The 27,037-nt window shown below is 37.3% G+C and overlaps 1 protein-coding gene across 6 annotated transcripts in view; it reads left to right on the top strand.

Moving 5' to 3' along the window:
• The window catches only part of NUBPL (nucleotide binding protein like), a 279,513-nt gene that overhangs the window by 45,067 nt on the left and 207,409 nt on the right, over positions 1-27,037 (top strand). For all 6 annotated transcript variants that reach the window (XM_027571567.2, XM_027571565.2, XM_027571564.2 and 3 more), the window contains exon 4: positions 4,177-4,267. In XM_027571567.2, the coding sequence (XP_027427368.1) occupies positions 4,177-4,267 (91 nt within the window). The remainder of the gene's footprint in view (positions 1-4,176; positions 4,268-27,037) is intronic.

Genomic DNA, 27,037 nt, shown 5'->3' with positions numbered 1-27,037 from the left:
TAATTAGTGTAGGCTTAGTGTTTTTGTTTAATGGACACCAATTTTATTCATGATATTCAAGACATGCTTAGTACCAGTGAAACAGCATGAAAAGTATGCTCTTTATTGTTTTAAAAACTACCCAATTAAGGATATGGAAGTAAATCTTTAATGAGATAGCTCCTCTGACACTAAAAGAGATGACTATGTCCTACCTGCTCTTGGCAAAACCAAAATTAGATTGTTGGATGATTGGATAACTTGGTCATGAAAAAGTTTATTCTCTAACTCGAAGTTAGCAAACTGTGATCCGTGTACCAAACCCTGACTGTTTTTGTAAATAACAGTGGTAGTGTTGAGTAGTTATGGATCATATGATTCACAGTGCTGAAAATAGTACTGTTTGGCCTTTTAGGGAAAAGTGTGCTGACCCCTGCTCTAGATCTAAGTTTTTTGCAGTCAGATCATGTTAAAGTTCTGGTGGAGGTTTATGAAGTTAGTATTTTTGTGTTTAATTTCTCATTCTGCTTCATTCTAAGAAACAATGCATTTTAAGATAGAATACTTAAATATTTATATATAAATATGTAATATATTTAATTATTTAATATATTATTTAATATAATATATAATATATTTATATATATATATATATAATTTTAAGTGCTAGTTTCCAGCTTTCTCATCGACAGGTAGGCATAATACTACCTTGCAGGGTTGCTCTGAGGAGTCAGTGAGAAATGTAAATAAAATGTTTAGGGTGCTTGGCATCAAGAAGGAATTCAAGCAATGAGGAGGTATAATTAGGGGAAGTTTAGGTGTTTATTTGGGTAATTTAGGATGGCATGCTTTCTAAAAATTTTCTGTCTTTTTTTTCTTTCTTAAATTTTCTAAAAATCTCTAAATTCTAATTTGTCCACAGAACTAACTGGCTATAGAATCCTAGTTTATCTATGTTCTTAATATAACATTGGTGATTAACTTCCCTCCATCTTTTCCTCCCTCCCTCCTTCCCTGCCTTTGTCTCTCTTGTCTTCTCTTCTTCCTGAACTTCATACCTTCCTCTCTGTTTCCTTTTTGATCTATGTAAGCCTTGGTACTAAATTTAGGTCAGTGAGTAGTAAGTACTCCTAGGGAGAGTATACAGAGAACCTAACACATAGAAAGAAGATTCTCTCTTATCCTTAGTTCCGTTTTCTAGGAAACAAAGGAACTCTAAAATCTTGTAATCTCCCTCCCTTTATTCGTTTTTTTTTTTTTTTTTTTTTTTTAGAGAGTGAGCGTGCGAGTGGCTGTCCTGTTATTCTTATGTGATTATGTGTTGCCATCTACGTGTGTGTAAAATCTGTTTTTACCGCAGCAAATTTTAGGGCAGATCTTGAGTTTTGTCTTGAACCTTGATGCCAAGGGTTCACCTTTAGACAGGCATGGTTTTCTTCTAAGAGACCAGACAAATAGATGATAGATAGATTCTCCTTAACATTTTGAAGGAAATTTAAAGATTGAGTGATGAAAAAATTGACCCTAGCAGGGTCACTTAGTTGTTTCCTTGTTTGATGAAAACAAATTTACAAACTGAGTTATTTTCCTTGACTTTATTTTTAGGAGATCACTTTGAAACCTGGGACCTAGCCTTTTCAAGTTACTATAAAACCGGTATTAATATAAATAACAAAGCAAAAAAAATCATAGAATAGTTTTTGTTTTTATTGACATTTATTATTTTGTGGTAGTTTTTAATTTTTGCAGGTATCGTGAGAAAAGATATGGGAAAGCAGTGAAATTCTAGGATGATATTGAGGTAGGCAGCCTGGGTCCAAGGATCCAGAGTGGGGGTTCTCCACAGGACCAGCCAAGAGGGTCCTTGGCTTTGCGCAGGATAGAAATCAAACATGAGCTGGAGAAAGTGAAAGAGTTTATTGAATAGCTTGAACGACAGAGAATAGCAGATGGTCTGTCTGGGAAGTTTGGAAAGGAAAAGTGAATGAGTCTTATTGTCGCTTGGGGCTAGGGGTTTTAAATTGGAAAGGGGTCTAGGGCATGTGTTCCTTTGGGAAACCAGGTAGGGTCCAATCAAAGGCAAGTGTCAGGTGAACAATAGGTGTTATTTCATAAATTACTGAAGGTAGCAGTATTGATGGCAGTGTCAGCCAAGATTTATTCAAAGCTAATGTCCTGGACCACATTTGGGATTCAGCTCTTCTTAGATGTTATCAGGTATTTGGGGCCTAGGGAACATTAAAGTGGGAACATAGCTTCTTTGGCTTATTCAGAGGCAAATGTGGTTTATGAGTAAATGGAGCCTACCAGAAAAACAGAGCCTTTCTAGAATGGAGTCCCTTCAGCTTCTTTACCTTAATAGTTACAGCATTGGGAGACCCTTAGATAATAGGATTAACAATTTCCCACATTTCTTAAGGTTCTAGTCTCCCTCATTTGAAAAACTTTTTTTTTTTTAGAATTTATTTACTTATTTATTAGAGAGAGAGAGAGAGAGAGAGAGAGAAAGCAATAGAGAGAGAGAGAGAGAGAGAGAGAAGAAGCAGGGGGAGAGGGAGGGAGAAGCAGACTCCCCACTGAGCAGGGAGCCCGACACGGGGCTCGATACCCAGACGTGGGGCTTGATCCCGGACCTGAGCCAAAGACAGACACTTAACTGACTAAGCCACCAGGCACCCCTGAAAATCTTTTTTTTCACAGTAAATTTAATTATGTTTTAGTTTAGTTTAACTAAATTTGTTTGTTTGTGGTTTAAAAAGGAGTTCAGAATGGGTCAGAATTTCTCATTGAAAGTTCCAACCTTTTTTTTTTATGTTATGTTAATCACCATAGATTACATCATTAGTTTTTGATGTAGTGTTCCATGATTCATTGTTTGCGTATAACACCCAGTGCTCCATGCAGTACGTGCCCTCTTTAATACCCATCAGGAAAGTTCCAACCTTTTTAAAGCTAATACTTAAATGCATTAAACCTAAATTTTATGTGCTACTTTTCTATTAAAGGTAAAGTGTTCTTCCTCTTTTCTCATTTATTTTACAGTAAGCTGAGATTTTGGTAGAGGCAGATTTTAATCCCTAGTCCTCTAGGCTCTGTGAGTCACACAGGGACACTGAATGGTTTTCTTAGAACTGCAGTTTTAGTATAAAGTTAGGGACATAAATGTCGAATGTACCTTATTTTATGTATCAATAGGAACCAGACAGCAAGGTTTAAAAAGTAATTTTGTGTCTGGAAATAGGTAGATAACATGGAAGATGGGGGATTATTTAATTTAAAAAAGGTTTTTTTGAGAGGTTAAGAATTTTATCTTGCCAGGATACAGGGAGAGAGGGAGGAGAATTCTAAGTCTTGGTGAAACATAACTCAAAGACATACAGTTAGTGTTAGCATTCTATTTGCTTGTATATGGAAAAACCAGTAACAGATTGATTTACTTTATCAAAGGAAAAATAGGAGCGGGGGAAAAGAAAAAAAGACATACTCGGGAATAGTGAAGTTTGTTTCCCTTTACTTGCCTATGTTGCTGATGAACTGGCAACTAGTAAAGAGGACAATCAGGATATTCTGCCCTTGGTAGGTAGATGGGTCATCAATGAAAAACAGTTTTAGTTGTTTATGACTTCTCCAGAAGACGTTGGGTGTTTAACTGTGACTTCCATGTAAGAGGTTGTCTCTATATTATGTCTGCCACTGTCCTCATTAGCATTTCCATGCCAGATCTGTGTCAGAATTTCTCACTTACTTTTTATTACAGTCTTATTCCCATGATTTTTTTTTTCATTTTGTATTTTTAGGTGTGTTAGATGGGCTTTCCAAAGGTTGATGCTCCATCTTCCTGTGGTTTTATAGGCCATTGTTAAGTCATTATTTTAACATTGTCTGTGTGTAATTTGTTAGTCTTCAGATCAAAAAGTCTTAGTCTATTTGAGACTATATGGGAGATCTGAACCACAATGTGTAAAGCGTTTGCAGGGGGTTTCTCTCCTCAGTTATTTAGAAGAAATTAGTAAACCAACAAAAAGTATTTAAGTAGTTTATGATCTTTTACCTTACTTTTGCTTTGAAAGTTTAGGTTAGGATTTTGGAATATTTTGCGAATTACTTTTTATTTTATAGTTAGATTTACTATTGCTATGTGTGTTATCTTTGACAAAGAGTGGAAATAATCTTAAAGTAAATTCTGTTTCCTTATAGTCAAAGGCCGTTGGCTTGCTAGATGTGGATGTGTATGGCCCTTCAATTCCGAAGATGATGAATCTGAAAGGAAATCCAGAATTATCGCAGAGTAAGTAGAGATAGCCAGTATGATAATGTACCATGTGTACCTTCTACACAGTGTAGTATAGTAATTCTGAAATCAGATACGGAGCCAGACTGTCTGGGTTTGAATCCTAGCTCTGTCATTGACTGTGTGGCTTTGGGTGAATTGTTTTTTTTTTTTTTAAAGGTTTTCTTTATTTGAGAGAAAGAATGAGAGAGAAAGAGCACATGAGAGTGGGGGAGGGTCAGAGGGAGAAGCAGACTGCCTGTCTAGCAGGGAGCCCAATGTGGGACTTGATCCTGGGACTCCAGGATCATGACCTGAGCCAGGCAGTCGCTTAACCAACTGAGCCACCCAGGCGCCCAGCTTTGGGTGAGTTGTTTAACCTCTTTGTACCTCACCTCTGCCCCATATGTAAAATAAGGTTAACAGTTGCTATGAGAAATCACTCAATTAGAAATTGCTGTTAAGTGTAATGCATTTGACTTAGTGCCCAGCACATAGTCAGTGATCATTATCTCTTTACATTATATGTGTGGATGTATGGAAGTATTTGAATAGAAAGTATATATTTGTATTAAAAGACATGAAAATTATTTTTTTCTAATTAGATTTTTGTCATATTTGTCTTAAGGTATTAAAAAAAAAAACCTCCCAAAACAGTAGTTCTTTTGCCAGCCTTCACTGCTGTCAATAGGACAGTAATTTTTTGAGTAAATCTTTAATATTTACTGTGCTTGTTATTACACTTTCTTGCAAAGCCATCAAATATAAAGCATTAAGAACAAGGAAATGCTGTGATCAAAAGATGAAAGTATTGGAAAGGGGTGCCTGGCTGGCTCAGTTGGTAGAACATCAAGCCCCACGTTGGGCTGTGGAGGGTACTTAAAAAAAAAAGAAAAAATAGAAGTATTGGGAAAACTTGTAATTTCTTGAAAAATGGTTTTAAGTGAATGAAATTAATTTATTAAAATTTATTTCAAATTATAGGGTTGCCTGGGTGGCTCAGTGGTTAAGCGCCGACTTTTGATTTAGGCTCAGGTCATGATCTCAGAGTCCTGGGATGGAGCCCTGTGTTCGCTGTGTACTCAGTTGGGAATTGACCTGAAGATTCTCTCTCCCTCTACCCCCAGCCCGTCTGTGCTCCTGCGCACGCTCTCAAATAAATAAATAAATCTTTAAAGAAAATTGTATTTCAAATTATAATTAGAGTATATAATTGAATTTCTTTTCATTTCTTGTGCTTTTTCTTTTCCATAGATCTAGAACAAAATGACTATTTATCATAGGGTTTTTGTTGGAATATCTATGTAAAAGAAGTATTTTTTTGTTGTTGTCATTAGATGTTAATTAGGCATTGTCTGCTATTTAGTGTGCTTTTTCGTTTGTGCTTTAGTTGTTGGAGTCAATTACAATGTTAAGTTCTGAATAATTGCAGGAAATTTGAAGATGTAGTGATGATAAAATTGACTCTAGCAGTCTTATATTGTAAGCACCCACTTAGTTTTCTTGTTTGATGAAAATACAAACTTAAAAACCTTAAGTTATTCTAACTTCTTTGTTCTTTGTCCTTTCAAGTGGAATGCATACTTAGTTTGCAAATGTGTGACATACGCCAAGATGTCAAACTTCCACAAAGAAGGAGTAATGAATTTGCGTACTTTAAATGATAGACTTATTATGTCTGTCTCTTGATTAAAGTAATGTGAAAAGTGGTGCATGCAGCACATGAGTGATGGCAAAATGGAGCCCTTGGTGTCAGTTTTTTCTTAAGTAGTCTGTTCAGTCTATGCCAACATAAATACTTGAAGTGAACTTTAATTTCTTTCTTCTTGTTTTACTGAAGCTGTAATCTTAAATTTTTGCAAATTGGCTGCCATTAAATAGGCTTTCTGGTAAAGATGAGATACTGGAAATCTTGGAAAGCCTTAAAAGAATACTTTTGTGTTGACAAGCTGATCTTAAGTCACCCAAGAAATAAAATGAACGATTAAGGCAATCACTTGAAAGAATGTGGATTCTTAAAGGCCCAACTTATAAATTATTTTTTGAATCTTAGATAAACCTGCCACTATTATACTAATTGGCTTCATTTTGACATTTCTGTATTTTAACATGTTAATTTATCCTGTTGTACTCTCTATTGCAGAAAACAATGCAATATGAAATTATCTAATTAACAATAAAGAAAAACTGTGAAAGATTTGTTTTCAGCAGGCTGTAAATCTTTGTGTTTATGATTAGTACCTGTCTCAAGACAGATGAGTGTTGTTTTATGTCTCTTTCACTTTTTGAATTATATCAGAGAGCTATCCTTAAGATGTGTAGACTACTAGTATGGTACATTTGTAATGTGGCCATATTTTTGGGGCTGTTTGTACTTCACATTTCTCTTTTCCAGTCTAATTCCAGGTTAAAAAAAAACAACTTTTTTTCTTATTTCCTAATCTTCTGATCATTCCCAGTGTTTTTCAGAATTATTGGCACATTTTCAGTATCTTCTCTCAGATGAAAAAAATTAAAAGAACTTGCTATTGTTAGGTAGTGGGTGGATTAACTTGCAATTCTATCTTTAATACTCTATGTGCCTTGCAAATTTTTGCTTTTTAAAAAGACTTCATTATTGCTGATTCATAGTTTAATAATTTACTGGGTACTTTAGAAACCTTTTAGGGGTACTTTAACAAAACATGTTCCATTTCTTTTTTTTCTTTTCCTTTTTTTACATGAGAACAGAGCTTTATTTTTATTTTGGATTAAGATATAATTCATATACCATAAATGTCACCATTTCTTTTTTCCTTCTTTTTCTTTCTTTCTTTCTTTCTTTCTTTCTTTCTTTCTTTCTTTCTTTCTTTCTTTCTTTCTTTCTTTCTTTCTTTCTTTCAGGTTAACAGAAAGTAAAGCATTTAGGAAGGTAGTTTGGTGAAAGCAGGATGTAAAATGAGTTTTGAAGGTGGAAGATGAGGTTGCCTGTGTGGCTTAGTTGGTTAAGCATCTGCCTTCGGTTCAGGTCATGATCCCAGGGCCCTGGGATTGAACTCCACGGCAGGCTTCCTGCTCAGCGGGGAGTCTCTTTCTCCCTCTCCCTTGTGCTCTCTCTCTCTCCTCTCTCAAATAAATAAATAAAATCTTTAAAAAAGCCAAAATAAAATAAGATAAAATATTGAAGCTGGAGATGTGGGAAATATTCAAATGTGAGTTGGAGACTACAGGAAAAGTCAAAAAGCCATAAAAAATAACACTATACTAAGAGGCATGGAAAGTTTTGTTAGTCTAGATCTGATGAGGCTAACTTAGAAGAAATAAGACATGTTACAAAAAAAAAAGTCATCTTTTTCACTTTCCTTCTGGATCTCTACTCTAGATTTTGTGTCTGTGGTGTGCATACAGGGTAATGGATTGAAATGAGATTTTGTTGTCAAAATTGGATAGATTTTGTACACCTATGTTCATAGTAGCATTATCACTGTTATTATTATGAATTTACCATTTATTACTCCATTATGTGGAAGCTATCCACCGTCTATCGGCAGATGAATAGATAAGCAAAATGTGGTATACACATACAATGGAATGTTATTCACTCTTAAAAAGGAAGGCAGGAGCTTCCTGGTTGGTGAACACATGATTTGGGGAGAGTGATGCGCTTGGAGAGGGCATGGAAGCTCTCTGTTCTTCCTCAGGTCTTGTCCTATACGTCTCCTCCACCTGGCTGTTTCTAAGTTATATTCTTTTAATTTAATTTAAAATTATTTAAATTTTATTTAAACTTTATTTAAAATTAAATCTCTTCCTTTCCTTCCACATCTCTTCCTTTCCTTCCACATCTCTTCCTTTCCCTGTTCCACAACACTGAGAGCTAACCAATAATCTGAGTTACACTCTTTCAAATAAACTGGTAATATAGTTCCAGGGATTAGGATGTGGACATCTTTGGAGTACTGTCATTCTTCATACCATACCACCATTCTATCCCCCTGTCTCCCTGTACTCCGGGTTTTTACCACTGTGAACAAGACTGGTCTGAACGTTCTGGACATTGTCTTTCATTGCACATCAGTAAGAATTTCCTTTCGCTATGAACCTAGGAGTGTAATATCCAGGTCATGAGTTTGTGAATGTTTGTATTACTTTCCAAAATGTTGGCATTAACTTATGCTCTGTTCATTGTATAGAAGAGACACCATCGATCCATATCCTCTTTAAATAGGACATAAAGTGGTATTTCATTATGGTAAAAAAAATAAGGAAAGTCTTACATATCTTGCAACATGGATGAACCATGAAGACATTATGCTAAGTGAAATAAGCCAGTCACAAAAAGACATGCTGTATGATTCCGCTTAGCTGAGGTACTTAGGATAGTCAGAATCATAGAGACAGAAAGTAGAATGGTGGTTCCTAGGACCTGGAGAGGAGGAAAGAATGGGGAGATATTGTTTAATAGGTTTCAGTTTTACAAGATGGAAAAGGTTATGGAGATGGATGGTCATGATGGTAGGACAGCATTATGAATCTATTTAATACCGCTGAACTGCAGGCTTAAAAATGGTTAAGATAGTAAATACTGTATATATTTTACTATAATGAAAAAAATTGAAAAAAATTAAATAGATTTGCTCTGGCAGTATTACCACAGAACAGGGTTTCTTAAGTGTCTATGGTATTGACCCAGTGATTCCATTTTTTTTTTAATGATTTTATTTATTTATTTGACAGAGAGAGACACAGCGAGAGAGGGAACGCAAGCAGGGGGAGTGTGAGAGGGAGAAGCAGGCTTCCCATTGAGCAGGGAGCCCCATGCGGGGCTCGATCCCAGGACCCTGGAACCATGACCTGAGCTGAAGGCAGACGCTTAATGACTGAGCCACTCTGGCACCCCTCCATTTGTATTTTAAAAGAGCAATCATTACTGGAGGAAAATGGAATAGTGAGGTTTAATTGGGAGACTTAGTAATTTAGTTATAAGCCTTCTCTACTTTTCAGTTTGGAAACTTCACTAGCCTACCAGTTATTAGAAATTGTAGCCTAAAATTTTATTTGCATCTCATGAAAAGTGAGAGAACTTATTACATTTAAAATCCTTAATGTTCTCATTACCAGTATTACCATTTGTAACATTACCAATATTGTAAAGCCCTGTCTGATCCCCATCTTCTGTCTACTTCTACATTCCCAATTCCAACAAGCTTGCTTTGTTATTCAGTGAACAGTGAATTTTATTTTCCACCACCATAAATGTCACCATTTCTTTTTATTTTTTTATTTCTTTTTTATTTTTTTAAAGATTTTATTTATTTGACAGAGAGCGACACAGCGAGAGAGGGAACCACAAGCAGGGGGGAGTGGGAGAGGGAGAAGCAGACTCCCCGCTGAGCAGGGAGCCCAATGCGGGGCTTGATCCCAGGACCCTGGGATCATGACCTGAGCCGAAGGCAACGCTTAACAAGACTGAGCCACCCAGGCGCCCTAAATGTTACCCATTTCTAACACGTGAATGTTTACATTACTTTCTAAAATGTTGGCAGTGTTTACTTGTAAGGGGTGGAGTCCTGCAGAGCCTGAATTTGAGCCATGATGGAAAGGGCAGTGTTTGGAATCCCAGCTTTGGGCCTTTGAACAACCTGGAAAAAGAGAAGGAACTAGTAGGTCAGTGTATACCATCATTCTTTCCTCTAACCATCTTCATTTGCAAGCTAAAACAGTGCATGAACACTAAAAGATCTTACTTGATACTCTTTTTCTGGAGATTGGTATCATAATAGGTTAGGAGAAGGGGTGAGTGAGGAAACAGTGACAGTAAGGTTTTGATTTTATTCTGCTGTCTCTGAGGTCTTTCAGTTAAAGAAAAGAAGGCAGAAATAGCAGCTTGCAGTTTAATGGGCTTTGAGATCTCCCTTGCAGTATATAAACCACAGACTTTCTTCTTAAGGGGTTGAGTATCTCGAACTGGGTTCCCCAGAAAGCAGAGCTGTGTGCACTGCAAATTTATTAGGGAGTGCAAACCCAAATTGAGGAAGGAGGCAAGGAGGGAGAGCTAATGTGAAACTGTGCTATCAGGCTGGCTGTCACTTGTATGTGACAGATTGCTTGACTTCACGGACTGTGTATATGGGAGGAAAGGGGAAGCATTTATCTAATAATTGTATCCATCTCCCATTGTCCACAGGCTCACCTCAGTAGGTAGGAACTCACCTGCATTTCTGAGTTCTGCAAGAGTGAGTCCCCTATGGTGTCTTGTACTCTGACATCAAGATGGACATTTTTGGGGTGGGAGGTGAAAGGCACATGATGTATAGACCTAAAGTGAGGTACTTTCAGAGAGCCCCTGTGTGACATTGGTCAGAGCCCATGCAGAGCTAGTGGCTGGAATGAGAGATGAGTGAGGCTAAAAGGGTGTGGAGAGGTCATGTGGGACTTTCGATGCGTGGGGATGGAGGTGGGGAGCTGAGCTATTTCAGTGACTCCCTTATTGGCTGATGCTAGGATATAATGGCAGGGAACCAAGAAAGTGCAGGATTCTTTCCAAATTTTGATATCCTGAATTCTTAAGAGAATATAAATTGATTCCTCTAATCTTTTAAGCCAGTACATTTCAGTTTTATTTCTCAAGAGAGTGCATGCTTCAAAGGGATATTTGAGTAATATTTAGAAATTCAGTTTCATAGTTGTCTTCCTTAAGATATATATGGAAAATACAATGGCTTTATATGTTTTTACTCATTTTATTCTTTCAACTTGATAATTTTTGATTTTTAAAAATGCAATACAGTATTATTTGCTGTAGTCACTGTGTTGTATATTATGTGTACATGACTTGTACATTTTTTATTTTAAAATATAAAATTTGATAGTATCAAACTCTGGATCTGAAAACTTGGCTTCTTTATGTTTGAGGTTTTTGGGAGGGTCATGTAATGCTGATCCGTTTTAAGTACAATAGTATTGTGGGGATTGGGACTCTAGTTTAAGGGCTAAATTTAAACTGATGGTTATTTGAGATAAAGACAGGTCCATCAGTAAGCCAATTTCTTATTTCAAATAGATGATGGCACAATTTGGTATTGCATGTTGTACACTTGACCAAAGCCTCACAATAAGCAAGAATGTTCTGTCAGTTTTGGGAAAGAATAGTAACTAAAATTGAGATACCAGTCTTGGTAATCTGGGTTTAGATGGCTGTGTTTAGATATATTAGTAGGCCCCATAGTCAGTGGAACAACACTTAGAGCTTTTTTTTTTAAAGATTTTATTTATTTATTTGAGAGAGAGAGAATGAGAGACAGAGAGCACGAGAGGGAAGAGGATCAGAAGGAGAAGCAGACTCCCTGCCAAGCAGGGAGCCTGATGTGGGACTCGATCCCGGGACTCCAGGATCATGACCTGAGCCGAAGGCAGTCGCCCAACCGAGCCACCCAGGCGCCCAACATTTAGAGCTTTTTACTTGTAAATGTTTATTACAGATTCCATGGCAGGAAAAAATACACGCACATGTATATGCATATATACATACACACATAACTTTAAGTAAAGCACCTTTTAAAATTCTGTTACTTGCAACTTAACTAGCACTGACTTAAAAGTGGTTGCTTTTAAAATATATTATGCTTATTTTATTGTTAAGCTGTTTAAACCTAGTTTTAAAATTTGTTTTTGTATTAAAAGTAAAATGTTAAGGGAGACCATTTACTTAGCAAATATTAATGGGCATATTCTATAGTTAGTAAGCATGAGAAATATTTGATTTGTTGGCTGTCAGATCAAATAAGGTTTGATGCCCATTCTCTTGGAGCTTATAGTAGATACACTAGCCAATGATCATAAGCATAATAAGCATAAGTAAAGGCTATAATAGAAGTGTAAGCATGCTTCTTTGGGAACTGAGACGAGGACTCTAAATCAAACAGGGAATTTAGAGAGGTCTTCTTGGAGGAATGATTTTTGAGCTAAATTTTAAAAAATGGATGAGCCAGGAGTTTGTTGTTAAGAGGGGGCTGGGGGTTGAAAGCGAGGAGGACATTCCAGGCAGAAGGAATATCAGGTGTTAAAAGCCTGCAGAATGCAAATTGTTTGGTATGGCAGAAGTGAAGAATCTCTGTGGGGGAGTTGCAGGAGTAAGATTGGGCCCAGAAAGATAGGTGATGGTATTATCATAAATGCCTTCTTGTACTTGTTCGAGGAACTGAAGTGTAACTCACAGGCTATGAGAAACCATGGATTTTAGGGAGGGGAGCGACACTATCAGTTCTGTGTCTTAGGAAGATCATTGGGGTAGTGGAGGAAAGATAATAGGGCCAGATGTGGGGTAGGGCCAGTTAGGATGCATTATAGTGATTCAGGTGAGATGGGATAAGGCTTGATTTAAGTCTGTGGCAGTAGAAATGGAGGGGAAGGGACCTAATTGAAAGGTATTAAAGAGATTGAAAGAATAGGATTTGGTAATTCATTGAATATGAATGAGAAAAAGGTCTCCTGGATTTCTGGATTGAGTGATTATTTAGATAGTTGTGTCATTCATCAAGATAGAGCAGGGAGGAAAAAGGCATAAATTTAAGGAAAACAGTAATGAGTTAAGGTTTATTGAATTTGATGTCCAAAGAGGGTTAGTGAACAGGTGATTGGAATATATTGTGTTCAGGCGAGAGGTTTGGGTTAACAATACAGATTTGGGAGTTAGCATTGTGTGCGTGTGTATTTGATATTTGAAGTTGTTAGTTTAGATCACTGATTATCAACCTGGAGTGATTTTTCCCTCAGGAGACATTTGGCAATGAATAGAGATTTTTGATGTCACAGTTGAGGGATCTAGTGGGTAGAGGCCAGGGATGTTGCTAAACATCTTGCACTGTACAAGGTATCCCCTTACAACAAATTATTACCTGGTCCAAAATGTCAATTATGCTGTGGTTGAGAAATTCTGACTTAGATATGATAGCCCGAAAGAGTTATAGAGGGAGTCAAGTATAGGACTGAGGGTAGAAGTTGGGGAAGTTAACCTAAAGGGATCAGAGAAAAACTGCGAAGGGCTGACCAGAGAAGTAGAAAGAAGACAAGGAAAATACTGCCCCTTTAGAAGCCAAGAGGAAGTTTTAGAAGGAAGTGGTAAACATTTTCAGAGTGGCTAAATAAGGTCATAATTTAAATTTAACAATATGTTCTAACTACTATTTTGGAGACAGTACAACTTGTGTTTTGCTTCTTGAGGAAATATATTTAATAAAGTATATATGACCGTTGGGAAATCAATCATTTGGGAACCAGTTATTGAACATGTCTATAATGGTACTGTGCTATGTTCTAGGGAATAAAGATGAGTAAGATGTAAACTCTGTTCTTGAGGAGCTTATAGTCCAGTGGGGGAGATGGAAAATATTAGCACACTAAGTGCTATGGGAAGGTATGAATAGAGGACCATGGAAACAGAGGGGAACTTCTAATCTTTCTGTGATGTAGTCCAGCCAGTCCTGGACCCTGATAAGCCTTTCAACCATAAGGCACAAAAAAGAGCAAGAGACTTGGTCCTAGAGAGAGAGAAAGAGAGAGAGAGAGAGATTATGTTTATCTTTTAAATTTTGTCTTAAATTTTGATATTAAACAAAAAATGAACATTTAAACTATGGGTGATATATTCCATCTCTTATGAACAAACTATGTATGTGGAATGTGTTATTTATAAATCACAATTTAATCTACCATCCCTCTACTACTTCCACCCCAAAACAGTCCTTTGTCTTCAGTGCCTGAGGCTTACCTTGTCTGCTCTATAACCTTCCTCCTTCCTCTCTACTGATTTTTGTTTCTTTGTAATCTCAGACAGACTGGAAATGGTAGTAGTAACTGGGGGCTGTGGAGAGTTGAAGGTTGTCCAGATATCTCTCGGTTTGTCCTGGTGTTGAATTGTCCTCTTACTTGTCTCTTTCCTCCAAAATAAACCACAGCTGTCTACCTAATTCCAGGTTTGACCTGAGGTAGGGAGTGGGACTTTTTCTCACAAATTTGTATGTTTTCAGTGTTCCTAGTAGGTTATAATCTTTTTACTTTGATCATCTTCAACTTCTGAGTGTTCCATTATAGCATAATTTAGTGTAGTAGTTCTCAAACATTTTTTGGCCTCTGGAGCCTCTTATGCTCTTAAAAATATTGAGGATCCCAAACAACTTTTGTTAATGTAGATTATATTTGCCAATATTTACCAAGCTAGAAATCAAAACTGAGAAATTAAAAAACTTATTTATTAATTCATTAAAAATTATAAACTCACAAACTTTTTTTTTTTTTTTAAAGATTTTATTTATTTGATGGAGAGAGACAGTGAGAGCAGGAACACAAGCAGGGGGAGTGGGAGAGGGAGAAGCAGGTTTCCCGGAGAGCAGGGGCCCTGATGCTGGCTCGAATCCAGCACCCTGGAATCATGACCTGAGCTGAAGGCAGATGCTTAATGACTGAGCCACCCAGGCACCCCACAAACTTGTTAACATAAATAACATTTTAATAAAAATAACTTTTCTGAAGTAAGAAATTAGTGAGATGAGTGGCATTGTTTTACATTTTTGTAAATCATTTTAATGTCTGGCTTAATAGAAGACTGCTAGATTTTCATATCTACTTTAGCATTCAATCTGTTGCAATATGTTGTTTTGGCTGAACTATGTGAGGAAAATCCAGCCTCACATAGACACATAGTTGGAGAAAGGAAGGATATTTTAATAGTTATTTCAAATAAGTAATGGACTTTCTTCTTTGATACTACACCACAATTTTGACAAGTGGTGGCTTCTTAGAGATTAGTTGCAGTATGGAATCTGAGAACCTTTCCTAGTCTCTTATATTCAAATCTTCGGTGTATCTTGGACTTTGAGTTGGATTTTATAACATCATGCATTGTCATTTAGAAAATATCAGTTCATTGCTTTATGCTGGTCTTCCAAATGTTTACATGTTTCATTACATAATATAAACAATCCATTTATTATTTTTTTAAGATTTTATTTTATCTGAGAGAGAGAGAGTGCAAGAGAGCACAAGCTGGAGAGGGAGAAGCAGGCTGCCCGTCAAGCAGGGAGCCCGACGAAGGGGCTAGATCCCAGGATGCTGGGATCATGACCTGAGCCGAAGGCAGACGGGCTTAACCGACTGAGCCTCTCAGGAGCCCAAACAATCCGGTTATTAATACTGTATTATTGTGTCCTAACAGATAATTCTTTAAGTATTGGGGAGCTGTAAAACTCATGGTGGCCAAATAAAGGTTTTTCAAAAGTTCTAATTTTACTTGAAAGCTCTAATTTTGTCATAGAAACAAATATTGTTAATTGGGTTATTTGAAGTGACAGGCTCATTCATTTTGTATGCTAAATATCCAAATCTGAACAGCCATCATTTGTCTGTCAATTTATCTTTCAAGTAAGAATGGTGATCTATGAAAAAATAATCTCGTTTAGCTTACAACTTAAACAGTTACACAAGTGCTTTCCCTTGAGACAGCCGTTGTGACAGCCATTGTAATTCAGTGCACGGCGGAGGTGCTTTATGTATACTTCTCATTTGTCACACAGAATGTTAAAAAGACATGTACTCAAGGGTCAGGATTTAATAGATACTTACCACTACTTCATCAAGGACATTCTTCAGTGAAACTGGCTTTTATTTTTACTGTTGTGTGTGGTGGTGAATGTGATGACTATTAAATATAGTTTGGTTCTGCCACTGCCTTGATTTCTACTAAGATGCTGGCAGTCTTACCTACTATTGTTTTTGGACCATCAGTGCAAAAGTCTACTCAGTTAAAAGACAATAATATCTTAATATTTTTATGAAAATAGTTTTACCCTCTTGGATCAAAGATTCTTGGGGATCTCCAGAGGACCAGTGACCATACTTGGAGAACTATTGATTTAATGGAAAGTTCTTTAACCAGAAGTCAGAAGTCTTACTTTCCAGTTTAGTAATTCTTACTACAGATTTCGTGAAATTATTGGCCTCATGTTTTTCCTTCCTATATAAGTGAGTGCTTTACAGTTTATATCTGAAGTCTGGAAATAATATTTTAGATGTGGCACTTTGTAAACAAGTCCTGTAGAGATTTGAACTAGTTTTTTCCTCTCCATTTATTTTGTTTACTCTACTGGCATTCAGGTGCCTGGAACCAATAACCTGTTTTTGAAAAACTTCTAAATAATTTTTCAAAAATGTAATACTTGAATATGATTATCATCAACACAGACACTGCATTCATGTTGGAGCCTAGACTGTAAGATATAAAAGTTGTCCTCAAGCTGCTTGTAACCTGACTAACAAAACACTCAGAAATAGCAATATAATGTATTTTATGCTATCACATAATTGATTTAAGTGATATATAGGAGACCAGTGAGGGTAAGATTGAGGGCTGGGGAGGTGGAGAATGGCTCCATGAATATGATAGAATTAAATTGTACCTTAATGGAAATGGGGAAATGATACGTGCTAAGGTACAAAGAGAACATGTTGTACTTCTCAATTACTGTTTTTCCTTCTCAAACTCTGTTCATTCCCTTTTCCCTTTCATATTCCCTTTTCCCTTTCTGTTGTTTGGGACATAGTTTTTCTTGTACTCCTTTTCTTTGGGCGAATCTGAGGACTGTCATTTGTGCTTCTATTAAGACGGTGTGATGCGTGGGTGCCTGGGTGGCTCAGTTGGTTAGGCTGTCTTCAGCTTGGTCATTATCCCAGGGTCCTGGGATCGAGTCCCACGTTAGGCTCCCTGCTCAGTGGGGAGCCTGCTTCTCCCTCTGCCTCTCCCCCTGCTTGCGCTGTCTCTCTCTCTCTCTCTCTCAAATGAATAAATAAAATCTTAAAAAAAAAAGTGTGATGTGGTGGAAAGATCTTGGGCTTTGGTTCAGAGTGACCCAACCCCCAGTTCCCATGGTAGTACTTACTGCTGTGTACTCCTGGGCAAGTTCCACAACTTTGAAGGCAGTATGAAAAATAAGTGAGATAATGAATTTAAGGGTTCTTAATACATGTTCCCTATTATTACAAGTGGTCAATAGCAACAGGAAATGCATTAATTCAGTTGATAGCATGATTTGATGAAATTTATCTGTTAGACTCAGAGCAAGACTTATTAGAAGGTAGGCAATAAGATATAGTAGGGTTTTAGAGTCTAAGAGACTTGCAGTCAGATCCTGACTATAATTTATATTATTACCTTTGTGTACTTTGGGCAAGTTGTGTTAAACTCTCCTAGCCTTATTTATATAATGAATGGGAATGGTTTTGGGAAGATAGTTGGCAGGGTCTCCCCAAGTATTTACTTCTTTAATTTTGTTCTGTCTCAACTGTCATGAATATCTTGACACATTCTGCCCACTTCAAGAGGTCCATCCATATACAAAAGCCTATCTATCCTTTACTGAAAAAGGTTGCTAATTCCTGTTGTATGCAGATAAGTTACTTGTAATCCGTTTGATTCTTTTAAACTTTGCTTGGGTGGGTCCAGAGCAGTCTTTAGGCTATGGCTAATATACTCCAGTACTACAGCAATACCTTTCTGAGGACTCTACCATGAGATCTTTCCTCTTTGGCTGGTGGAAAGGTAAGTATTCCAGCTGTGTGCGATTTTGGGGCATTGTACAGTGTACAGCTCTCCACTGATTCTTTCCCCAGTCCCGTGGAATTTTCTCTCACTCCTGTGCAGACGAATACTCAGCCAGAGACTCCACAGGTGCCCTCTGTGGTTCTCTGAAGTTCTCTCTTTGTGTTGTTCCCTCCTCTCTGATATTCTGCCTTATAAATTCTAGCTGCCTTTGCTTCGCCTGACTTTGATTCTGTTGTCTCAACTCAGCAAGCTTACTGGGCTTTGTTTGAATTTCCCCTCCCTGGGCTACAGCCTGGAAACTGCTTCCAGGGCAGTATACCGTAGCAGTCATAGGACTCATTTTCTTGTTTCCCTTTCAGGGATTATGGTCCTCCTGCCTATTGTGGCATGTCTGAAAACATGCTTTTACATGTTTTCTCCAGTTTTTTAAAGTATGTGTGTATTGGGTGGTGGTGGTGGTCGTGATTAGTGGGTCAGTCCTGTTCCTGTTACTCTTTTATGGCCAGAAGCAAAGTTATATTTATAGCTTTTCCTTTTTCTTTTCCTTTTCCTGTATACTCTCTAGGGCACTAAAGAATTCAGATGAGTCTGCCATCTGCAGTCATTTTTGTTTTCATAGCAGTTAAGTGCCATAGCCACCTGTATTAATCTGGGTCTTCAGAAAACCAGAATCAAGAGATAAAGATAGATATAAGGAATTGGCTTACATGGTTAAGGAGACTGAGAAGTCCCAAGACATGCATTTAGCAAGCTGAAAACTCAGGAGAGCTGTTTTGTATAGTTCTAGTCTGAGTCCCAAAGGCCTTAGAACCAGGAGAACCAATGGTGTAAATTGCAGTCTGAGTCTGAAGGCAGGAGAAGACTGATGTCCCAGCTGACTGGCAGAGAGAACAAATTCTGCCTTATTCTGCCTTTTTGTTATTTTCAGGTCTTCAATGAATTGGATGAGGCCTACCCACTTCAAGGGAGGATAATCTGCTTTACTCAGTCTATTGATTCAAATGTTAATCTCATCCAGAAAGACCTTCACAGGCACACCCTGAATAATGTTAAATCAATTATCTGGGTACCCCGTGGTCAAATTGCCAAAATTAACCACCACACTATTGTTTGTCCCATTCTTGCTCTTCATCTAATTTGTATAATCATGAATCTTGATAATGTGAAATACATTTCCAGTGGTCCCATTTCTTTCTACTATAGAGATTATCCCTTCATTTTAGAATAACTTCGGTCTCATTTTGAGGATCTGTTTCCTGGGGCCACTTTCCAACAAAAAGACATAACATGGTGAGGATTATAAGAGATGGACTATTTACATTAGATAGGGTAACTGTTGAGTAACAGTGAAGCAATTACTACCTCCAGCCTGAAGAGGTGAGGGGAGGAAGCATATCCAAATCTGGAAGGAGACAGTCCTGTAGAGATGCCTGCCTTGGGAAAAGCAGTGACTGACACTCAGTGGAGGGACCCAGCCAGCCCAAGACCACTCCACTAAGAGAAAAACCAGAAAATGAAATACCCCGATCTCCCTTTCCTTCCTCTTTCTGCTCTGCTTTTGATGTAGTCCATACAGGAATCCCCCCAGGTCTGAGGACAGGGTGAACTGGAAGGGTGAGTGACAGATAATCAACAAAGACAGGGTCAGAGTAGTTGCCTGGCCCTTTCTTTAAGAAACAGAGGTGTTTCAAGACACAATCCTAGGATTTGAAATGAGAGAAAAATCCATCTTATAGATTGTCATCTGCTTGCCTTTCTGTATGCTTATAGTTACTCCTTAGTAGTATTCTGTGCATGCACTGAAGAATTGATGAAAGCAAGGAGGAAGAAATAATGTTATATTATCTAGATTCCATTAAATTCACGAGCATTAAATTTGTGTTATAGATAAGGAGGGTAATATAAAAAACAAAGTTTCCCCAGTGTGGTAGGCTAGAATGTAGATACTCTGTAACCCATGATGTATCTGTGCTTAAGAAAATTATCAGAAGGGTTGCCTGGGTGGCTCAGTCAGTTAAGTGTCTGCCTTCGGCTCAGGTCATGATCCCAGGGTCCTGGGATCGAGCTCCACATCGGGCTCCCTGCTTGGTGGGAAGCCTGTTTCTCCCTCTCCTGCTCCCCCTGCTTGTGTTCCATCTCTTGCTGTGTCTCTCTCTGTCAAATAAATAAATAAAATCTTAAAAAAAAAAAAGAAAATTATCAGAAGAAAAGAGAGAATTAGCAGGGGAAAAATATTGATGTATATCTAAGTGGTTTATTCAACTGTGAAACATAATAGTGGCAATGATTTATATATAAGCTGTATTTCTATGTCAGCTGTATGTTACATGCCTCTTCTACTTTTAACTTATTAATAGACATAGATAGGTAATTAATTCAGTCTTTCTGCAAGTCATTAAGAAGAACCTTGGTGGAAATGAGTCATTCCTTGTTATAAACAGAGCCTGAGAACATTTAATTATCAACAAATTAGGAACATGAGTTAAAATGGCTGCAGCTCTGTATCTTTAGCTGTGTATGAAAAACTCGGTTTGTGGTATTATAAAATTGTGGAATCCACAAAAGTGTGACAGGTGGTGGGTGATCTGGCTTCTGCCTAAACACCTCCAGTGAGGGAGATTTTGCTATTTCGTGACAGGTCTATTTAATGTTATTATTTTGAACAAAAATCTGCCTCCTTATAGCTTTGACCTGCTTTTACTAGTTCTGTCCTCATGAGAACCACCTAATCTATTTTCTTTTGATAACTTGTGAAATATTTGTATACCATGATCGCAGCCTTAAGATTTTTCTCAGCTATGCAGTTTCCAGTTTTCAGCTTTTTCTCCTGTTAATACAGTTTTGAGTATGCTGACCAGTCTAGTTATTTTTCTGGTCTTGGGCCACTTTGTCAGTATGCCACTTAAATAAAGTTGCCCAAATTTGAATATTATTTCTTGGCATATTCTGAAGTGATGTAGTGAATGCATTTTTAATTACCCAGTACAAAATAAAGGTAAAAAAGGGGAAAAGGGATAGAATCAGTTCTTTACACTTCTTTATTTCTTTATGGTATGCTTACTCAACTCCCATAGTTATGGAAGTAAGTAAAGAAACAACTGGGTTCATCAGATTCCTTTAATCTCTTACTTCGCTATTGATTGTGATTTTTTCCCCCCAACGTCTAAGTTCCTTAGCTCTAAGGGACTCGACAAACTGCTGTCACTGTGAGATACTTGAATTTACATGTTGAAACTTCATTTAGGCTTACTTTCAAAAATGCTCACAGTTTTGGCAGTTTGGCTGTTGTGATGTTTATGTTCCCTGTTTGCTATCTAGTTTATTGCTAGTCATTGAAAATATGGACTGTTTCTTGGCCTTACTAAGATAGCTGATCACCCTTTGAAAAGATTACCTTCTACATTTTAGGATTAATAACACTGTATAAGTAGCCAGCCATGAAAGTCAAGTGATAAATAATGGTGGGCATGTAAGGTTCTGTTTTATAGTCATGGTTTACGTCATACCTAATTGTTGGTTATCATTCTGTAAAAGCAATAGCAGTAAACTATAAACTTATTTCTTTGTTGCATCTTCCCTGTCAATAAAAAGGATGTAGCACTGTGGCATTGAGTCAGATGAGAAAGATTAGAGAAAAAAGCAGAATCCAATCAGTCAGTAAAGAGATTAGTTGAATCTGAGTATAGTGTACAGAATATCACCAGTTTAAAGCTGGTGATTAAATATTGTGTTAGGAGGTTGCTTAAAAAAATGGAAGGAATGCATGATATATTGCGATGCAAGAAAAGTAATGGGCTTGAAAATTCCTAGTAATATAAGAAGAAATTTAGCATGCTAGCCAGGTAGAACTCTCCTAGAAGGAGCCCCTAGGCCCTGTGATCCTTTCTTGACTCTCTGACTGATAATCACTATCACTAAACCGTATCATGGTAAACATGCTACTTTTAGTTATGAAATAAATCTATTAATAATTTTATATTAAGTTTAGGAAAAAGTTTTATAATCCTTGTGATAATATGTATTTGTTTTTAAAGGTGCTTGAGATTTTTTTTTTTAAAGATTTTATTTATTTGAGAGAGAGAGAATGAGAGACAGAAAGCACGAGAAGGAAGAGGGTCAGAGGGAGAAGCAGACTCCCTGCTGAGCGGGGAGCCCGATGTGGGACTCGATCCCGGGACTCCAGGATCATGACCTGAGCTGAAGGCAGTCGCTTAACCAACTGAGCCACCCAGGTGCCCTTGAGATTTTTTTTTTAAGAGAATCAAACATACTAGAGAATCTGACATGTTAACTGTGATTTTAAATTTTGAAGTATTTAATTGATACTATATACTAAGTATATAGTAGGTGCTCAGTAAATATGTTGAATGAATGAGTGAATGGATAGAATTCTCTTAAGTGATTAGTGTTTATTGATCCTTTCAAATAAAATTCATTTTTAAAGAATTGTAATTTATATTTAGTGTTTGTTAGGGTTACAGCTATTATATAAGTTAATGACTTTTAATCCTAAATGACATAGAATGGAATTTTTAAAGCACTTACTATTATAGAAATACTTTAATGGATCCTTATAACCAAAATCATGAAACTGTCTGACATTGCAGTGTTTCATTACCTTTCTGTACGGTGTCCAATTTACTGTGAGGTCACAGACATCAGTGACTGTACTTGCTATTACCTCTTTCCTCTGATTTCTTGTATATATACTCTGATATATGAGCTATTCATATGAGCCACCAAACCTCTAGAATAACTAAATGGGTAATGTAGTAAGACTTTTATTCTATATACAAAATATTTATGGAAGGGAGTTGGCTCTTGAGTATTTGTAAATATATTATCTTTTATTTTATAGTTTTTATGTTTTTATTGTAATTTATTTATATTCTACAGCTGTATCTTTTTATTACATCATTTTTTGTTATGTTAGATCAGTTTTTTAGTAGTCTTCTTAAAAGAGTTTTTCATTTCTGTGCTTTGTATCTTTTCCTTTCCTCTTAAAACAAATTGAGTCTGTGAAATTCTTTTAACCACTTTGGTATAAAGTCCACACTGAAGCCAGTGTTTTGTCTTTGGTTGTACATCTAGTTATTTTCTCTGTTATATTCTGTTTATGTTCTTAATTGGGACTTTTATAATGGCAGTCATAATTTTGTCTTCATTTTTTTTAAAAGATTTATTTATTTATTTGAGAGAGAGCATGCGCACACATGTGCCTGGAGGGAGAGGGAGAGAGTCTTCAAGCAGACTCCCTGCTGAGCGCGGAGCCTGGGTGGGGCTCAACCCCAGACCCATGAAGTCATGACCTGAGGGGAAAACAAGAGTCTGCGACTGAATTGACTGAGCCACCCAGGTGCCAATTGTCTTTTTTTGTGTGTTTGGAATATTATTATTATTATTATTATTATTATTTGCTTCACAGCATACACATTAACAGGTACTTCAGTTAAGAAATGCAGTTTTATGTTAAGCCCTTGTCATATGGCTAAGATATCTTTTTCTAGTCCCAGTATGTCACTCCTATTTTGCTGACTTTCTGCTAAATGCTCTTCTTTTGTCACTGTCTTGAGGGCATGTATTGTTAGTATGTTTCAAATCCCAGCTCCAGAACCCTTTGTACTTGCAGTTAAGTATTACTGCTTAAAATGAATTTGAGATTTTAAGAAGCTAGGAGGGCTAACAGAAGAAAACCACTCTTGGGCGCCTGAGTGGCTCAGTTGGTTAAATGACTGCCTTTGGCTCAGGTCATGATCCCAGGGTCCTGGGATCGAGCCCCACATTGGGCTCCCTGCTCGGCGGGAAACTTGCTTCTCTCTCTCCCACTCCCTCTGCTTGTGTTCCTGCTCTCACTCTCTCTCTCTCTCTCTGTCAAATAATAAATAAAAAATCTTAAAAAAAATTAGTTGAAAGTTATGTCAAAATAACCAAAACAGTCTACTGTCATGCTGTAGCTAGTAATCCTAAGAACTTATAATTGACTTAAGAGAGAATTCACATTACTTATGGAATAACTTGGTTTATCAGAGCACTGTTAAATCATTTAACGGAACTTGTCTGGGTGTCATCAAGCAATAGAAGGAAAATCTATATTAGCTAACTTTCCAACTGTGTCCTATCTTCTGATCGCATATGTATTTGCATGATCTTAAGCACCCTGCTTCTTTGGATATGTGCGTGGAAATAATACGGAACTTAAAAAGAAACAGGTTTAGTCCCTAATCCTTACTGCTTTTGTTGCTACTAGCTGTTTAACTTTGGGCAGCTTACTTTAGCTTTCTGATCTTAAACTACTTCATATGAAGTATGACATTTGCAGTTTATATGTCATATAAAAACAACTTGTTCAAGACCACAGCTAATAAGTGGCTAATTTCTTATAATAAATAATACTTTACTGTACTACAAATGGCCTGGATGATCAAATATAGGGTGTGCAGGTTTCCTTCAGTATCTGTTTACTTTTGACTGTTTAGCTATTTAGAAAATTGTTTTGGTCATTATATAAACATAATTTTGAGTACCAGTTATACTAAGTAAGGGGGATATGGTACTTAGTTGGGGAGACAGGTTAGAGCCATAAAAAAGATAAACAATCATACAGGATAACATTTGGTAAGTGTTAGATCCTAGAGAAGATCAGAAGAGGAAATGATTATGGAGAGCTGGTTTGGAGGCTGCCATGGAAGAAAGGGATTTAGATAAGCTGGAAGGAGGCTGGGGATAGACTTCCACTTTTCTTAACTGTAAAATGGAGATAGCACTTACCTCATAGGATTGTTGTAAGGATTCAGCAAAAGACAGTATCTGTAAAGTATCTTCTGCATGCACTGCTGCATGACAGAAAATGTAACTCCTATTGTGTTATTCCTCTAGAGTAATATAAGTGGTTCATTCTGTCATCTTTTAAATTTTTCCTTCCCAGATGTCTGACTACTTCTTTATCTCAGAGATCACACATTGTTTTCATCTTAAATATCAACTGGTTACCTGGAACATAATGTGGAAAAAATTCTGAGTCCATATCTGGTTTCAGCAGGAAAGAATGTGATCAGTTAGTGATTAATTAATGATCATTTAATGATGCCAAGGCAGGTATAAAGTGGGCTGGAGGCCAGGAATGGTGGTATATGGTTTGTGGAAGTTAGAGCATGTAAATCATGTATTTATCATCTTTACCTAAAGTTCCATTTTCACCTATTTTTTTCTAGCTTTCATTTCTTCCTGTTAACCTTCATAATATAAATTAGCAAGTTTTCGGAAGTAGGGATATCAAGTTTATTCTCTATACTTCTAGTTAGTCAGTAAGTATTTGCTGAGTGATTAACTAAACGAAGAAAATTTTAGCCCCTTAGTAGACAAGAGTCTAAGATACCACCCCTGCTCTAAAATATCCCTTATATAGTCTCCCATTTATAGTCTTTGTTTGTTTGTTTTGAGAGAGAGAGAGAGAGAGAGAGAGAGAGAGAGAAAGCATGCATGGGCATGCGATCAGGGACAGGGGACAGGGGGAGAGGGAATCTTACAGGCTCCACACCCCATGTGGGGCTCTATCTCACGACCCTGAGATCATGACCTGAGCCGAAATCAAGAGTCAGAGGCTTAACTGACTGAGCCACCAGGTGCCCCTCCCATTTATATTCTACTGAGTAGATTCCCTTTAAAAATATTGTATCTTCTGGGAGCCTGGGTGGCTCAGTTGGTTAAGCGACTGCTTTCGGCCCAGGTCGTGATCCTGGAGTCCCGGGATCGAGTCCCGCATCGGGCTCCCTGCTCGGCGGGGAGTCTGCTTCTCCCTCTGACCCTCTTCCCTCTCGTGCTCTCTATCTCTCATTCTCTTTCTCTCAAATAAATAAATAAAATCTTAAAAAAAAATATTGTATCTTCTGCAAAGCTTAAGCTCTCAGAGTTGTTTACTTGTTTCAGGTTCTTTTCCTAATGGAAACCACCACATGAGAAAATGAGTTTTGATTAAGGAAGGGATGAGTTGGAAAAGAAAGGGGCAGTTTGTTTTCTTGGGAAAGAGGTTGGATTTTAAGAAGGATACCTGGATAGCTTTCAGTTTTGAGATGGGTGGATGCCTGGGGTGAGATAGTAAGCTTCCAAGGTGGTACAAAAAGGGAAAGATAAATGAAATTTATTTTGTTTTGTATTATTTTATTATTTTATTTTTTGGGGGATTTATTTTTTTAATTTTAAAATCAATATATAATGTATTACTGGTTTCAGAGGTAGAGGTCCGTGATTCATTAGTCTTTTTTTTTTTTTTTTGTAAGATTTTATGTATTTATTTGTCAGAGAAAGAGAGAGAGAGCAAGCACAAGCAGGGGGAGAGGCAGGCAGAGTGAGAAGCAGATTCTCTGCTGAGCAAGGAGCCCGATGCAGGACTCCATCCCAGGACCCTGGGATTATGACCTGAGCCAAAGGCAGATGCTTAACCGACTGAGCAACTCAGTCGTCCCTCATCAGTCTTATATAATACCCAGTGCTTATTACATCATGTGCCCTCCTTAATGCCCATCACCCAGTTACCCCATCCCCCCACCCCTCTCCCCTCCAGCAACCCTCAGTTTGTTTCCTATGATTAAGAGTCTCTTACGGTTTGTCTCCTCTGATTTTGTCTTGTTTTATTTTTTCCTCTCTTCCCCTATGATCCTCTTTTTTTGATTCTTAAATTCCACATATCAGTGAGATGGTATGATAATTGTCTTTCTCTGATTGACTTATTTCGCTTAGCATAGTACCCTCTAGTTCCATCTACGTTGTTGCAAATGGCAAGATTTCATTTTTTTGATGGCTGAGTAGTAGTATTCCATTGTATATGTATATATATATATATACCACATTTTCTTTATCCATAATGAAAAATTTTAAAAATATTTATTTATTTTAGAGAGAATGGGGGAGGGGCAGAGGAAGAGGGAGAGAATCTTCAAGCAGACTCCCCACTGAGCATGTAGCCCAACACAGGGCTCAATCCCAGGATCCTGATATCATGACCTGAGCCGAAACCAAGAGCTGGTTGTTTAACTGACTGAGCCACCCAGGTGTCCCGATAAAAGAAATTTTAATATTAAAAGTGATAGGTGTAAAATTGGAAAAACACTGAAGAATTTTCTTTATAGTCTTTCTACTCTCTTCTCTAATGTTCTAGATCCCCTTCCTTTCTACTTCTGGATGCAGTATTATTATACTGCCTTTAGGTTGTCCAGGTT

The sequence above is a fragment of the Zalophus californianus genome, chromosome 6 (assembly GCF_009762305.2).
Source record: "Zalophus californianus isolate mZalCal1 chromosome 6, mZalCal1.pri.v2, whole genome shotgun sequence".
Lineage (NCBI taxonomy): Eukaryota > Metazoa > Chordata > Mammalia > Carnivora > Otariidae > Zalophus > Zalophus californianus.
This window is presented reverse-complemented; position numbering and strand designations above follow the sequence as displayed.